Here is a 15,306-nt window from a genome sequence, read left to right on the forward strand (position 1 = left end):
TGAGGGAAATATAATAAAATGTGAAAAGTGAAGTAAAATTAAAACATAGCTTAAAAAGAAAACTGATCTGAGAATGTTTTCTATTTGCTCCTAAACAGAGAACCCCATCAATATCACAATTGAACCTTCCATCCATCCCTTTTCTATATGGGGCTTGTCCTCATTAGGGTCACGGATAACTAGAGCCCATCCCAGCTGACTGGGTGAGAGGCAGGGTACATCGTGCAGGGCACACATGATACAAACAACAATTCACGCTCTTATTCACACCTATTGACAATTTGCAGGGATTAGTAACTCATTTTTGTCGTGGGCCACAGCGCAGTTATGTTTTCTATCAGAAGCCCATTATTAGAAATGTGTGATCACCTCATCTTAGTTTCACATATACACACAGGGGTTTACACGTGGGTTTTCCTGGCGTAAACTGAAGGCAGGGGTGGTACCACTCTGATCATTTGCACAGGTGTGAATGCCTCGCCACTGACTGTCTTAAAAAAAACAAAAAACTTTTTCTGTAAAATACATGAAGTTTATTTTACTTCAACATTTGTTGCGACCTCGCCTTGAAAAATACTCACTTATTTTTACGATACATCTCTGGAGATCCAAAACATAAGCAGTAACACTTTTTTTTTTTTTTTTTTTTTACCTTTTTCTGCAAAATCAAATGTTTGGTTACAAAATAAACTATATCTCCCTATTACAAAAAACACAAAATCATCCGACACATTGGCAAAAAGAAAAGCTGATGACAGTTTTAGAGTGACTTCCAACTGTTTTTGATACATACTATAGTGTTCATCTTGTCTCCTTCTATTTAATATAGGTTTTTTATATTCCTTTAAATTCAGGTAAAAATGAAAATCAAAAAACCTTGAAATCTAAAAAAAAACTGTTTATGTAACAGCTCTGCCCAGCACTGCCCTGCAAAATGGATTACTAGTTTAGAACTCAGAATTCAAAGAAAATAGTGAATTCACCTATTGTTCAAATGTATTTAGTAAAAAGGCATTTGGTAACAAAAAAGAAATGCTTGCAATATCTCAATTTTGGTTCACATTTTACCAAGAAACCTGAAGTCGGCTAGATCTGACCCCTGGGCCTTCGGTTTCACACCTATGATTTAGTGTCTTCATAACCTAACATAACCCAAACGCGTTTTGGGGAAAAAGTGGGAGGAAGCCAGAATAACCCATGCAATTCAAACCCAGAACCAGAATTGTAAGGCAGTGGAGCTAACCATTACTGCACTGCATTGCCCACATTTGAACCACTCTAAAAATGTCATGGTAATATTACAAGACGGAGCAGCAATCGTGTGGAACTCTTTATAGCTATCGCCATCCTGCCTACACCCGTTCAAAAGCCTGCTATTAGGAACTGAACTGTAACACTTTGTGGAACCAGGATTTTGAAAATCTCTTGTTTCTATGTGAGGTGGGAGTTCAGCTAAGACGACCACTTGGGAAGGGGGCCACCGGGTGCCAACCGTGGCCTACTGGCCTGGCGTGATCCCGGCAAACTCCACCAGCTCTGCCCTGCTCAGGTGTCTTTGCTTCCTACAGCTGTAAATTCCTCTGAAATTTGAAACCACATTGACATCGTGTTACAATTGTTTAGCCTACTGTGGCACACAAACTCTTTATTAGACAGTTGCATGCATGCCTTTCCTGTGTTTGCTGAATGCAAATGAACAAATGAATAATGACCCCCCCAAAAATTATTCACAGTGGTATGGACATATTCCCGACACTCCTTTCCCTGGCAGGGGTGACGCCACCCTCTGACCGGCGCTACGATGGCATTGACGCCACAAGTGTCCTCCTGCATGGCGAACAGACTGGTCACAAGGTACCGAGGCTCACTTTCAATGAAGTCAACAACGCAAGAATTACAAACTGATGATGCCTTAATCATCAGTGAATTAGCATTGTTAGTGCTGTAATGTTACTACAAAGTCTTATTTGGACCTCAACGGTTGTTGTTCTGTTAGAAAACCCCCAAACAAAAGCTAACATGATGCCGCATCACAATTACAGGCCGTGCTTAAGTTATAAATATGTATCACACTGGAGTCAGCAAGGCACCAAGCGTGAACACTGGGAGAAACAAGTTTAACAGGTTGAGAGGCAGCACGAAACGCATTGTCAGTTTGAGCTGTTCTTTTGACCCATTTTGTTTATTTTTAGGTCCTCTTCCACCCTAACAGTGGCGCCGCTGGGCGATTTGGTGACTTACAGGCGGTCCGAGCTGGGAAATACAAAGCTTTCTACATGACAGGTAGCTGGCGTAGCAACACATCGCTTGTTTAGTCATCGTTTGTCGGCACACGCACTACACCGTGAACACACGCCCAGACCACCCAATGATGTGAAACCAGAGAATTGGACGTTGTTTGTCTGTAAACAGATTATTACGAGGGATTTAGCTAATGTTGTGTGACAGTCACTCAGTTGCTTAGTTCTGCTTAAAAGTGGATATGTGGGTATTAGACAGAATAGAATGTCCATAGCATAGCAGGGAGTGCTTAGTGCTTTTTTTTTTTCTTAGGGCCACATGGGTCAGCTGGAGTCTATACCAGCTGCCTTTGGAGAAGAGGCGGGGTCCTCCCTACACGTTGCCAGCCAATCGCAGGGCAACTATTCACGGTCACATTCCTATGGGAGATCTAGAATCTTCAGTTAAACTACAGCGCATCCGGGACGTATTCATGGCACTTCAGTTTTTCCACATTTTGTTATAGTACAGCCTTATTCCAAACAACTAATCACATTCACACCTACAGTAAATTTTAAATCTCCAGTGAACCTAACGTGCATGTTTCTTGAATGTGGGAGGAAGCCGGAGTACCCGAAAACAACAACAACAACAACAACAACAACAACAACACAAACAAGGGGAGAACAACTTCACACAGGAAAGCCAGAGCCAAGATTCAAACCCCGGACCTCAGAACTGTGAGGCAGATGTACTAACAGATGTACAAGCCCACTGTTCTGCCTCTATTGTTTTGAAATTATCTTCAGAATTTCCCCCAAAACGACTTATTGCAGTTGATTTTATTCTGTTCTAATAACACCATGCTTCCCTGTGTACACTTTGTAGGTGCAGCTGAAGCATGTGGCGGTGGATCAGGAGCACAGGAACTCCACGATCCACCATTATTATTTGATTTGGAGCATGACGAGACTGAGGAAACACCCTTAAATGTTTGGACACCTGAATACCAAGCGACAGCTGAGAGGCTTGCTCTCTGGAGGGAGCGGTTATTGTGGGACATCGCCACCGACCAATCCGTGTCTGCGGCCGACTACACAACAGACAGTTCGGCTGTGCCTTGCTGTGAACCCACACGGCCGGTTTGCCGTTGCCTCTCACTGCCCTGATTGCAGGAATCCTTAAAAGACAAGAACAAGGAAACAACAGAGTGCGCTTTGGGTGTGTGTTCAGAAGTTTGTTGAGACTGCTGTGCCGTTTGGTAGGTACAATGTCCAGATGCGACATGGAGGCATGCAAACAAACATTCAAACAGACAGAGCAAAGACAGAAGGTCACAGAGAGGCAGTTGCCCGTGAGATCAATAAGACAAAGAGAAAATATTTGCTCAGCATTCTCCTTTACACCCCAGAGTTAACATACATTATGATACCAATTGAAAGAATACAAAAATAATACCCAAGACCAATTGATTCTGAATCAGCTTTATTGATTCTTCATTGTCAGTATGCAAGAGCTCAATGTAGTGTAAGGTGTCCAAACAGCGCCACCTTTTGGCAAAATTAAATGTATTACCTATATACGCTACTCACCAAAAAGTTCGGGATATCTGGGCTTTTGCGTGGTTTCTGGATTAACCTAAAATGTCGCAGATCCTTTATAGGTGAACTTAATTTGACCTTCTCTAAACTTTCGGACGCACATGTCAAACTGTTCATTGTTTCTGTACTTTTTTGCACAACTTGCCGTACTCTAACAAGGAGCTTTACGGCAAAATTCACAACCATGAATCAACCAATACACTTCCTAGTTAAATTTGAATTTGTATTTAAAGTCCTCTTCATCATACTTTTCGCATTATTTACATCATGTGACCGAGAAGACACGTAACAATTGATCAGTTTCAATCAGCAGGTTGCGATAGGGATGCAGAGAGACTGGAAGAGTCACAGAAAGGCATGGAAGTGCACATCCTTAGAAATTTTCATGGATCAAACCCCTATTGCCATTGGAATTTGCCATTCAGTTCCTTGTTAGAGAAGTTGTGCAAAAAGCTCTGAAACAGTGAAAATGTGCTGTGGACATGTGCATCCAAAAGTTAAATTAAGTTCACCTGTACAGGCTGTAGTGCATTTTAGGTCGATAAGCCAATATTCTGAACTTTTTGTGAGTAGTATATGCATTATATACAGATTATACACAGTAAAAAAAAAATAATCTTCAAAATATAGTTACACATGGTCAGTTTACGTTAAAGTGTAAAACTTCCCATAGTAAAAAAAAAAACCTATATCAACTTATTCAGCATCATGTGGAAAATAGCCTCGAGATATCACCGAAATTCAAGGACGTGTCGCTACGGCGTGTACCATCAAGCGATTCACATTTAAACATTTGCTCCTTCACACATATATTCTCATTTTACATTGGTGAATATGTAAGTCTCTTTTTCGGTCTACTGCTACCAGAATTAGTATCACAGCTGTGTCCTCAAGTCTCATAATACTTCAAAGTGCATTATTTAAATGCTCTCATGTGGAATACTCTTATTTGGAGGTGATGGCAACTCCCGGTAAAACTGCGAGGCTTTGTTAATTCAAAAAAAAGGAAATGCCCTTACGTTGGAACTGCTAAAACAAAAATAAGTCGCACATTTCAAGCATCCAGAATCTTGCACACTGAAATGGGAACAATACACTCTTTGCAAGAAGCCTTTTGCGTAGAAAAAAAAGAAGAAAAAAACCCCCCAAAAAACAAAGACATTTTAAGATTAGACATAACACCCGCCACTGAGGAGGTTTTCACACACTTGCTTTGGTTTGTTTTCAGCAGGATTACCGCACAGAAAAGCTACCTTTTCCCCCCACCGACATTTGTGCTATTGGTTGTAATTTGGGTCTGCTAATAATCATTGGCTGAGGTTGTATGCACTTTACAGCATGCATGCCTATTGTATGAGATTATGGTCTTACCTCAGAATTGTTCAAATGGTTAAAAAAAAAAAAAGAGTACTTGTGTAAAATGACTGTGTTTAGTATATAATCAGTACTTATTTTGTGGCCATGACAAAATATAAGTACAAATGATTAATATGGCCACACTGAAAAGGGAAACAAATATTCTCGTAAAATTTCTAGTTTCTTCTCATTGTCTCTTAATTAAATTATTACTACTATTATTAAATTAAATCTCCTAATTTTTTGTTATTCTTGTAAAATTACAACTTTATTTAAATATTTTCTTATCCTCATAAAATCTCGACAAACTTGCCTCTTAAAATGACAATTTCTTGTGAATGTACAACTTTTTTCTAAATGTATCTTAAAAGTTACATTATACGTTTGAATTTAAAAACATCACTCATGCTCTTCAAATTTAGATTTTGTTCTCGTAAAATGTACACTTTATTCTCATACTGTGTCAATTTTACTCTGTTAAAATCATGACTTTAAGTCTTCTTAAAATGAAGACTTTCATCTGAATGTATTCTCATAAAATTACAACATTCTTTTTAAATGACGACTGTCTTAATATTACGACTTTACTCTCGTAAAAAACAAAATATTTTTTCTCATCAAGTCACAATTTTACTCTCATGGAATCCCAACTTAATTCTTTAAAAATAACAGATTTTAATTTTAAAGGTATGTTATTTGCTTAAAATAACAACATGGCTCATTCTCTTTAAATTTTGACACTTTTTTCACTTAACATTCTTATTTTATTTCTTGTAAATGAATACTTTATTCTCATAAAATGACAAATTCTCTTAAAATGACATGGTTATTTTTCTATGACTATGACTTTATACCTATACTTACAGGCTTTATTCGTGTAATTCCACTACTACTACTACTATTTCTTTCCTCTTTTCAGTGTGGTCCTGAGTCTCGTACAAAAGCATGAGCAGAGCAACATACAAGGTTCACTTTTGGGAATGTTGACCTAGTCAGAATCAGTGCTTCTCGTATGTTTTGATCGCTTATCTCTAACGTTACCCACTAGGAAGCAGGTTAAGTTTACAACATATGGTAATGTACCAAGCTGAAAAGCAACCCCCGCTATCAACAAATGCAGATGGGCTGCCTTTCGCTCATGTGATCATGAAGCAATGTCACTCACAAATTCTAACATTGTATTTTGCAGTGTAATAAGGTAGACTTTGAATGCATCGAAGCAAAAGAATGTGAGATGTTCCCACTGAGTAAAATGTCCACTCCTTGTTAATGTGTAGGACTACATAGAATCCAGAAACACCAGGATGTAACTTCTTGGTAGGATTAGACCCTCGACCTGCAGGGGTATGTGCGGAAGGAGGAGGTGGCTGGCTTTCATACTTTTTTCCATTCTGTCCGTGTCAAACAGGGAGGGATCGAGGATGCGGGGGGGGGGGATTTGAGAGTTAATCTAGTTACTGACTGGAGGAAATTCGTTTTCGTCATCCAGACACACGGGGCCCTCGGCGAACTCGTGCTCTGGGATGACATCCCCCTTCTGGGCTCCTCCGTCCTCTGAGTATCCTAGAAATTAAAGACAAGACTTTGTTGATTGAGGTCAGGGCTCTCCACCAATCACAAAGTAGCCTGAAGAGTTTCCATTTCAGGACAACTCACCCAAGAGTGTGGTAGAGGAGGGCGGGCTGGAGGTGAGAGCCACGGTGGCTGCGTATGATTGGGCGGCCGGTTGGTTGGAGACCTCCGCTGGTGTCTCCTCGTCCTTCTCTTCCACCTGCTCCTCGTTGCCATCAAACAACCTGTCGGGTTCCAAGCAGACAGAGAGTTAAAGCGGTAACGAGTACTGTATTGTCTAAATCAGTGTTTATTGCACCAAGGCACATATTTTACAGTAGAAAAACCTCAGTCAATTCCCTCCCATATTTACTTAGTCTGTGAAATCTGAGCCTTTTTTTTTCCAACACAAACTTCTGCCACCTAATGGAAGAGCATTTAATTGTTCTGCCTGTCACTTTTTGCTGGCATTGTTAGAAATAATCCTTTTCTGACCAATCAAGGGAAATTTTCCACGGCACACCTGATGATCTCTCTCTCACACACTTCTTGCATATGCCTTATTGTTATATTGATTCATCACTGAGATATTCACGGAAATGCTGTGAAAAGCTGCCGTGTTAGTAAAAGTAAAGACATGTCTTTACAATAAGGGTACCCTTATTATGGCTTTATAAACCTTTTATTAACTTGTTAAAAGTTCATAATAAGTCATAAGATGAGACCAGCAAGAGTGACATAGTGTCATAGATGTGCCCAATAGTGAGGTACCACCTATTGCTGAATACTGTAAAGTACTAAGTAGTTTCTAACTTTGTATCAATGGGTTTAACATAATTATTTACCTAGCTATTAAAATTCTAGACCCGTGATTCTCAAAGTGTGGTACAAGTACCACAAGTGAGCTCACACGCGGGCTCCATCTAGTGGTACATAAAATAATCACTGCCTATTTACAGTTCATTTGTATTTAATTTTTAGGTTCAAAATATTTGCATTTAATCTTTATTTCATTGATTTCAATACCATTTCTTATTTAACCTTTATGTGCAATACATTTTAATTGAATCATTATTAAGATACAGTGGCTTACAATAATATCTATTATAGACACACACACATACACTTTTAAGGAATAAAACCTCAGGCTTGTTTTTAATTTACACTTTGGCCTACTGTGGTACAGTTTTTCTTTTTATTAATGTTGGTCATTATGGTGCTACTTGAAGAGCTAAGTATTTTTTTAGGTGGTTTGAGAACCACTATTCCCACTATTTATAAACCTTTTATAAGAGTAACTTTATTGTAAAGTGGCACCAATTTCTGAAACTACACCTTTATCCAGATTTGCGCCTGTTTTATAGAGGTTTTTCTACCCCTCAACAAAATTAAGTCTAAACCAACAATATTTTGCATCATCCCACTCACGAACAAATAAATTGCAACAAAACTGTTTTAGTTTTCATTAGAACCCCCAATGAATTAGAATGTGTTTCAGTTTAAATAATATTGTATAAGAACACCATAGACCACCCTAAAGGTAGATAGCTTAAATTAACTGAAGTCCAACAATCATATTAGGAAGCTCAGCAATTTGTGTGTGTACAAATGTTTTTTGTTTACAAAAGACACACCTGTGTTTTTGGACCAGCATGCACTCGCCTCCATCCTGTGGATCCACATTATAGATGTAAAGATACCCATCCGAGGACGCCACCAGCAGGCGAGGCAGCTTCTGAATCCTGTCGTCCAAAATACCAAAAGCGGATATGAACATTTCTATATGATTTTTGTTTTATCCCCTAGAAATGTTGTTTTTCTTATCTTACGTAGCCAGCGCGCAGATGTTCTTCAGGCCGAACATGTTGAGTCGCACGGTGGCGAAGGCTCGGTCCTGATGCATCATGTCGGACACCTGAGCTGGCAAGTAAGTGCTGGCCGCTGTGAACATTTTGCCCACGTATGCAGACCATGTGGGAGATGCCTCCTCTTGACTAAAAAAGTGAAGTGTTTTTGTTATTTAAGTAATGTAATGTCATTTTTCAAAAAGTCATCTGAGCGAAAGGCTTATAGCCACATCAATCTGAGTTGAAAACCAAATATATGGTGATCCCCCGCGTATTCGTGGGCCGGTATTCACGGTTTTGCCTATTTGTGGATATATTTTTTTAACGTATCCTCCATTATTCACTGAAAAACTCACCTATTCTTAATTTTGTACTCATTGCAATAACAGTATTGCTTTGGCGTCATCAGGTGGCATCTTGGTGCCAAGGAAGCAATTTGAAGTGAGTTGAGGAGCTTCATTTAGACAAAAGTAGTTATTTCCCGCTATCTTCTGGGAACTATAGGCAAATTATTTTAGTAGGGTTGCAATTACTTACGGATTTTCACTACCGTAAACCCCCACTGTATCACAGTTCAGTTTTCGCAGTCCCGGTGTTTCACTTTTTGTGTGTGTTATTACAGCTGTTACTCTATTTTTTATAATGTTTGTAAAATATTTTTGTGTTATCCATTGCTCTTGCTCTCTCTAAATATATTTGTATTGTTTTAAAAGTGTATTTAAGGAGCTAAAAAAAAAAAATTAAGCACCACAGGGCTTGGTCCCTAGCCCCCAAGAATAGTAAGGATTTACTGTACTTTACAAACAGATATTGCAACAAAAGGTTTGCAATATTCTCTTGGAGTTGTGATTTTGTGTTGTTGTTTTGTTTGTTTTTTTGTTTTGTTACCTGGGACTGTGCTGCTCCAGCTTGAAGATATGTACTGTCTCAGTGTTGCTGGATGCACATAGGAACTGGGCATCGGCACTGAAGGACAGTGAACTAATACTAACATATCTGAGAACAAGGAGAAATTATTTGACATAAAAGAAAACAATTGCACAACATAAAACAAACAGTATTAACATATTGATCTTTTGGTTTGTCTCTAGAATGCCCGGATTGTACGCAAGTCCACTTCTAATACTCCTGTTTTGTTCTGTAAATGTGTGTTTGTCTATATGTATCGCCTGGCAACCAGTCAGGTGTTCCTAACCTCTAGCCCCGCAACTCTAAGAACAAGTGCTATGCAAAATGGATGGCTATGCAAATGGGTCCAAATGTTTTCACTGTTTTTAGCTTGAATCGCCACTACAAATATTTATCAATAGCCAATATATTGGTTATACCACTGTCAATATATTGCTGTATCCCAAGAAGAACTATCACCATCTATCACAGTATCGCTATAGTGTCCCGCCCCTTTCCTCAACCAATGGCTGCTAAATGGCCGGCCTCGAGTACTTTCCCCAGCTGACCACTAAATGTCAGCTGTTCGTCACGCTACCCTTTATATCCTTCACACTTCTACGACAGAACATTTGCGCTGTGAATTGCATGAGGAGGAAGGGCCCACTCAATGTGGTGTATTTGACACCGGCCACAACATTGGGGACGCCTGAACTTTTTTTTCTTTTTTTTTTTATCAGACGTTTGTATACTTTACAGATTTTGTTTATACAGTTTATATGGGCAGCATGGTGCAAGAGTGGTTAGCACATCTGCCTCACAGTTCTAAGGTTCTGGGTTTGAATTTCAGTTCCAGGCTTTTCTACGTGGTGCTTGCATTTCTCCCTGTGCTTGTTTTTGTCGACGTACTCTGGCTTCCTCCCACATTCCAAAAACATGTTAGGTTCATAGTACAGAAAATGGACAGGTGGATGCATGCAGAGATTAAATTCAGGCTAAAGACAGTAACCCAAAAAAATCAAACACCTCATTATGATGCAGTTCAGTTATACTTTCCTGAAAATATGTCATACTGTTCATTTAAAACAATTTTCAATTTTTCCCATCATAGCTGACACTGGGTGACAGCCAATCATAGGGCACATAGTATATCGACAAACAACCATTCACGCTCACTTTCACACCAGTGGACAATTTAGGGTCTTCATGCATGTTTTTGAACGTGGGAGGAAGCCGGAGTACTCGCTGAAAAGCCACGCAAGCAAGGGGGAGAACATGCAAACTCTATAACACGGTGCACCTATATTGTTGTAACATGGGCCACTCGGTCTGGGGACGACAGATGTCATCGGTAATTTAGTTAATAAAGCCTTTTTATAGAAAGAACTTGATGACTTGTCTTGTGCATTAAAGCCTCTGCGCGCTGAGAAACAAACTCCATCGATGTAGCAGACCTTCAAAGTTACGAGAGACTGATTCAAAGTTTTTTTTTTTGGATTGGTGCCTCGAGGTAGATTAAAACTAGCCTATGATTACATTTAAACCATTAAATAGAAAATTATTCTTTCGTTTGAACTGGACTATTATATAATCAATTACACGTTAGTTAATGATCGATTTATGATGCAGGGCTTTTGGTTATTTTTCCGGATAACAGTGTCCGCTGTAATATGAACGCTAACCTTTTCATCCCTCGCCGGAACTCAAACAGCCTCAGTCCTTCGGGAATGCCGAACACCCTGATAACGGTGCCCTGTGGAGGAAGACAGACATTGGTGGGACGCACTGCTGGATGTGAAGGAAGAAGCTGAAGAGAAGGATTTACCTTCTCTGAAGCGCTGGCGAGTTTAGTGCCGGAGGCGTTGAAGGTGAGCGCGGCCAGGGGACTGGCGTGGGCCTGGATCAGCGTCACGGTGCTCTTAACGGAGGGGAAACAATAAGGATGTCAGTACCATTGCTTGACAGGTCCGAATCAGCTGCGATGTTGCTTTTAAGTGTTATGTTGATTGAGGCCTCACCAAGTTGTTTGCATCGTACACTGTGATCTCTCCAATAGTGGCGCTGCCAGGGTATGCCAGGAAAGAGTTACCGTGGTTGACAGACAGAGCGCAAAGACCTGGGAAGGAGGGAGAAAGCGACCTTTTACACCAGGGGTGAGCAAAGTGCGGTGGCCGCTCCAATCTTAAATCCAGCCCACCGAGCATTTACATTATCCAGAGTCCTGTAATATTTGTTGCATTAATTTAGCTGTTTTTTTTCCTCCAAGAAATGGTTCATTAAAATGTATTTTTTGTTTTGTATCTAGTTTTTTAACCATGTATCTCATTAAATAACTGGTTATTTGATTTATTGGAAATAATAAGATAAAAAATATTAGTACAATAATTATAATAATAGCAATAAGAGTAATTTTTTTGCATTAATTCTGCCATTTTCTTCTGGAAATTAGTTCATTACAATGTATTCTTAATTTTTTTTTAAATCATTTATCTCATTAAAAAACTGGTTAGTTTATTTTTCTAAATGAAATAAAACAATGAGTAAAATAAACTATTTTACATACACTTTAAACAATTTGTATTTTTATTTTATGAAACAACACTGGTGCATCAATTACAGTTAAACTTATTATAAATAATATTTTCAAATGAGAATGATTATTATTATTATAATAAACCTCCGCTATTCACGAATTTTACGGACCGAGCCCTATCGAGAAAAACAAAAAAGCGCCAGTAATTGGCGCCCTCCAGTCAAAATGTTTGTAATTTCATATATTAGTAGTTTAAACTGTAAATATACCACAGCATATGATCCCAAAACACTTTTAATAATTTCAAACTCATTACCCTTAAAATGAATGGCTTACAGATGATTTGACTCGAGAAAAAAAGCACCAGCAGTGCACGTGTACATGCTCATGCAGCAAAGACTCTCCGGAACCTCCACTTACAACCCAGGCTAAACTTAGCTCCTCACCGACATACAAAGATGTTAGTCTCTCAGTATCACTTCAACATACTCCCTTGACAATAATTAGTACTTTCCGCCCGACGATAGCTGGGAACGGCTCCAGCAACCCGCGACCCTAGTGAGGATAAGCGGTAAAGATAATGGATGGATGGATAAAACTATCCCTTCAGACATCCATCCCTACCACAATTTGACTTTGGGTTTACCTGAAGGGTTGGTGGGGGTGTTGAGCAGGGTCTTGAGGAGTTTCATGTCTTTGATATTGTGGATGTAAATGGACTCCTCCAGGCACACCACCAGTCGCTATAACGGGAAGACAAACGGTGAACACACAACAACTAAGAACTACAAATGGCAAATTTCCCGAAAGTGTGCGAATACCAAGAGATGTAGTAGTCGTCCTTCCATACAACTGGTGAGAAATGATTTGATCATCTTACCTGTCTGTTGAGCCTGACGGAGAGGATGTTGTTGGTGTAGCTGTAGTTGCAGATCTCGGTACCTTTCTTAAAGTGATAGACGTTCATCCGCCGTGGCACGGATTGGCTGACCACCACCACCAGGCTGCTGGAGAACAGCCGCTCCACGATGCACACATCGGGACACTCCACTGGGTCAGAGGAAACATTTTGGATATGATGTACTGCAAGGTATGAATTTGTCAATGAATGTAACCATTGGTGTCCAGTGTTGGCTAAATTTTATTATGTGAACTATAATTTACATGAGCAAAATGTTATGGAACAAAAATGTCATAAGCTAATATGCTTGCCAATACTATGGATGTGAAGCTGGTTTGTTTGCGTTGAATAATTTACTAAATACAGTCGTTCATGTAACATGGGTTCATGATTGTGTGCATGCCAGAAGCATGGTGTTGGTGCTTTATGATCCTCTCTGTTTTAAGTGCTTTGCCCCCATCTATACGCAATTCTGAACCCCTTTTCGGGATGGGGGGCCTAAATTATTTGCCTATTTTTGCTATTTGCGGCAGTGCTTGGTCCTATCCCCCGCAGATAATAGGGGTTCATTGTACAACGATGTGTTTTCATGAAAAACGTGAAATTCTCTGGGTGACCCCAAACCTTTGAACAGTAGTGTTTATTGTTTGCATGAGGAGAGGTATTTTCTCACCTCCCTCATGGATACAGTCCAGTTTGTCCACAGCGGTGACTGAGAAGAGACGGTAGCCGGTCTTGGTGCCCACCGACAGGGAACTAAACACACACAAAAGTATTTTAAGTAAGTTGAGAATTCATGCGCATAACTGAATAGGAGGGTAGCGCAAATGCATCATTTTGTTTTACCTCCACTGACTACTTTTTTTTTTTTTCCTGATATGATGTGTGATTCACTCGTGTCAGACAGAAACTAGAGCTGTGACACAGACTGCAGTACCATCTGTACCCCTGAAAAGCTTACATTGTTCTATCCTATCAGATGATGATAAGAACAGGACAGTTAAGGCTGGGCAGGCCACTTGCTTAGTTTTACAACCAGTGCCAGTAAGATGATTTTTTATTATTTATTTATTTTTAAAAGGACAAACACCTGGAACCTTAAGAGGCAGTTCTGCTCTAGATGTGAGGTGAACTGTAATAATGACTCAAGAGTAAAAATCCTGGTTCGGTATATACCTTGGTTTTTAGGTGAGGGTTCGGTTCACATTATGTGGAGTGTAATTTAAAAAAAATATCGAAGCAATTTTATTTTCTGTTGCACTTCATTGTTGTTTTCCCACTATAAATCATTGTTGCACATTGTTGTTGCCGTTATTTGAAAGCAAAAATAATAAAACACATAACACTTTTACAGTAAATGCACAGTGTACTGGTTTATTATTTGTTACTTTTAATAGGCCCAATATTCAGTATCTACACATGCGCAGACTGGATTCAGGAAGACTTTAACGCAATAAACATTTTGATGCTTTGTTAGGAAAATGAAGCAGAATTATCCCAGTGAAGCGCAGAAGAGGAGAAGGCGAGAGGAAAACAAACCGTTTTTATCAAACCTACCTACCAAGCAACAAATGCTCTTTCCAGTTACTGTAGCACTGCTGTCAATGTCAGCCGAGGACGATGCAGGAGTGAAAGTTGAGTGACACGAGTGACGCTTTTCATCGTGAAGAAGTATCAAATGGAAACTATATTACTGTTGTCAATTACAATAAAAGCTTTGAGATGATTCACTTATTAGATAAAAATGCACAAGAAGGGTTTATTTATATAGTTCAGGAGATGAGAGAATTCTCTCAAATTCAGCCTTTTTAGTTGTTGATAATGATAAACAGTCATATTCAAAATCTTGGCAGTACACTGGTGTGCCCTATGACTGTTTGCCTTTGGCCCCCAAATGACGAAATACGCCTCTGGTAGGTTTATGAAAGATCAATGATCCTAAATATTATTGACAGAAATAGGGGGCCCTGAAATCTAGTTTTGCTTAGGGCCCAATGGAGACGTGGGCCAGCTCTGCATCGTGCTTATCAAAGTAATTATCCAACAAGCAGGTGCGTCAAGGAGCTTGTGTTCGTGCAGAGCAAGGAAGGCCCTCAGGTTGCTTACGTGGTGTCCTGGTTAAACGAGGCACAGATGAAGCCCGGGAGCATCTCGGGGCCGCCGTCCGCTTCGACCTGGGAATCCATCCGAGCCGCCAGTTTTCCCTGTCCTCTCGCTGGCTGAGCTCAGAGGCCTCGGGCTCGGCTCGATCCACACCGGCTCCTCCACCCCCCACCCCCCCACCCCCACCACCACCCTCGCGTTCCCCTCCTCCGCTGCCCCGACTCCAAACGCCACGCTCGCAGTCCTCCGGGAGAGAGGAACGTCCGAAAGGATCTTGCCCCGGATGGTACGAATGCAAGCAACGAC

General features: G+C 40.1%; 2 protein-coding genes across 9 annotated transcripts in view; one reads left to right on the plus strand and one right to left on the minus strand.

The window, feature by feature from the left end:
* LOC133469169 (archaemetzincin-2-like) overlaps positions 1 to 11,302 on the plus strand; it is a 38,819-nt gene extending 27,517 nt beyond the window's left edge. For 2 of the 7 annotated variants that reach the window (XM_061755901.1, XM_061755903.1), the window contains exons 14-17: positions 1,441 to 1,570; positions 1,734 to 1,854; positions 2,193 to 2,283; positions 3,109 to 3,682. In XM_061755901.1, the coding sequence (XP_061611885.1) occupies positions 1,441 to 1,570; positions 1,734 to 1,854; positions 2,193 to 2,283; positions 3,109 to 3,389 (623 nt within the window). In that variant the 3' untranslated portion in view covers positions 3,390 to 3,682. The other 5 variants (XR_009785628.1, XR_009785627.1, XR_009785629.1 and 2 more) reach the window with 5 other exon arrangements.
* LOC133469173 (WD repeat domain phosphoinositide-interacting protein 1-like) lies at positions 3,689 to 15,180 on the minus strand. 2 transcript variants are annotated; one of them, XM_061755919.1, is made up of 12 exons: positions 15,004 to 15,180; positions 13,571 to 13,653; positions 12,877 to 13,046; positions 12,643 to 12,739; positions 11,482 to 11,579; positions 11,289 to 11,381; positions 11,146 to 11,216; positions 9,464 to 9,571; positions 8,558 to 8,722; positions 8,363 to 8,470; positions 6,834 to 6,973; positions 3,689 to 6,740 (listed from the first exon to the last, which is right to left on the minus strand). In XM_061755919.1, the coding sequence occupies exons 1-12, from the start codon at positions 15,081 to 15,083 to the stop codon at positions 6,628 to 6,630; spliced, it is 1,326 nt and encodes a 441-aa protein (XP_061611903.1). In that variant the 5' UTR covers positions 15,084 to 15,180; the 3' UTR covers positions 3,689 to 6,627. The 2 variants fall into 2 exon arrangements, with proteins under 2 accessions (XP_061611903.1, XP_061611902.1); XM_061755918.1 differs by having other exon boundaries at positions 11,146 to 11,381.
* Between the last annotated feature and the right edge of the window lie 126 nt (positions 15,181 to 15,306).

This window comes from Phyllopteryx taeniolatus, chromosome 19 (genome assembly GCF_024500385.1).
Source record: "Phyllopteryx taeniolatus isolate TA_2022b chromosome 19, UOR_Ptae_1.2, whole genome shotgun sequence".
Classification (NCBI taxonomy): Eukaryota; Metazoa; Chordata; class Actinopteri; order Syngnathiformes; family Syngnathidae; genus Phyllopteryx; species Phyllopteryx taeniolatus.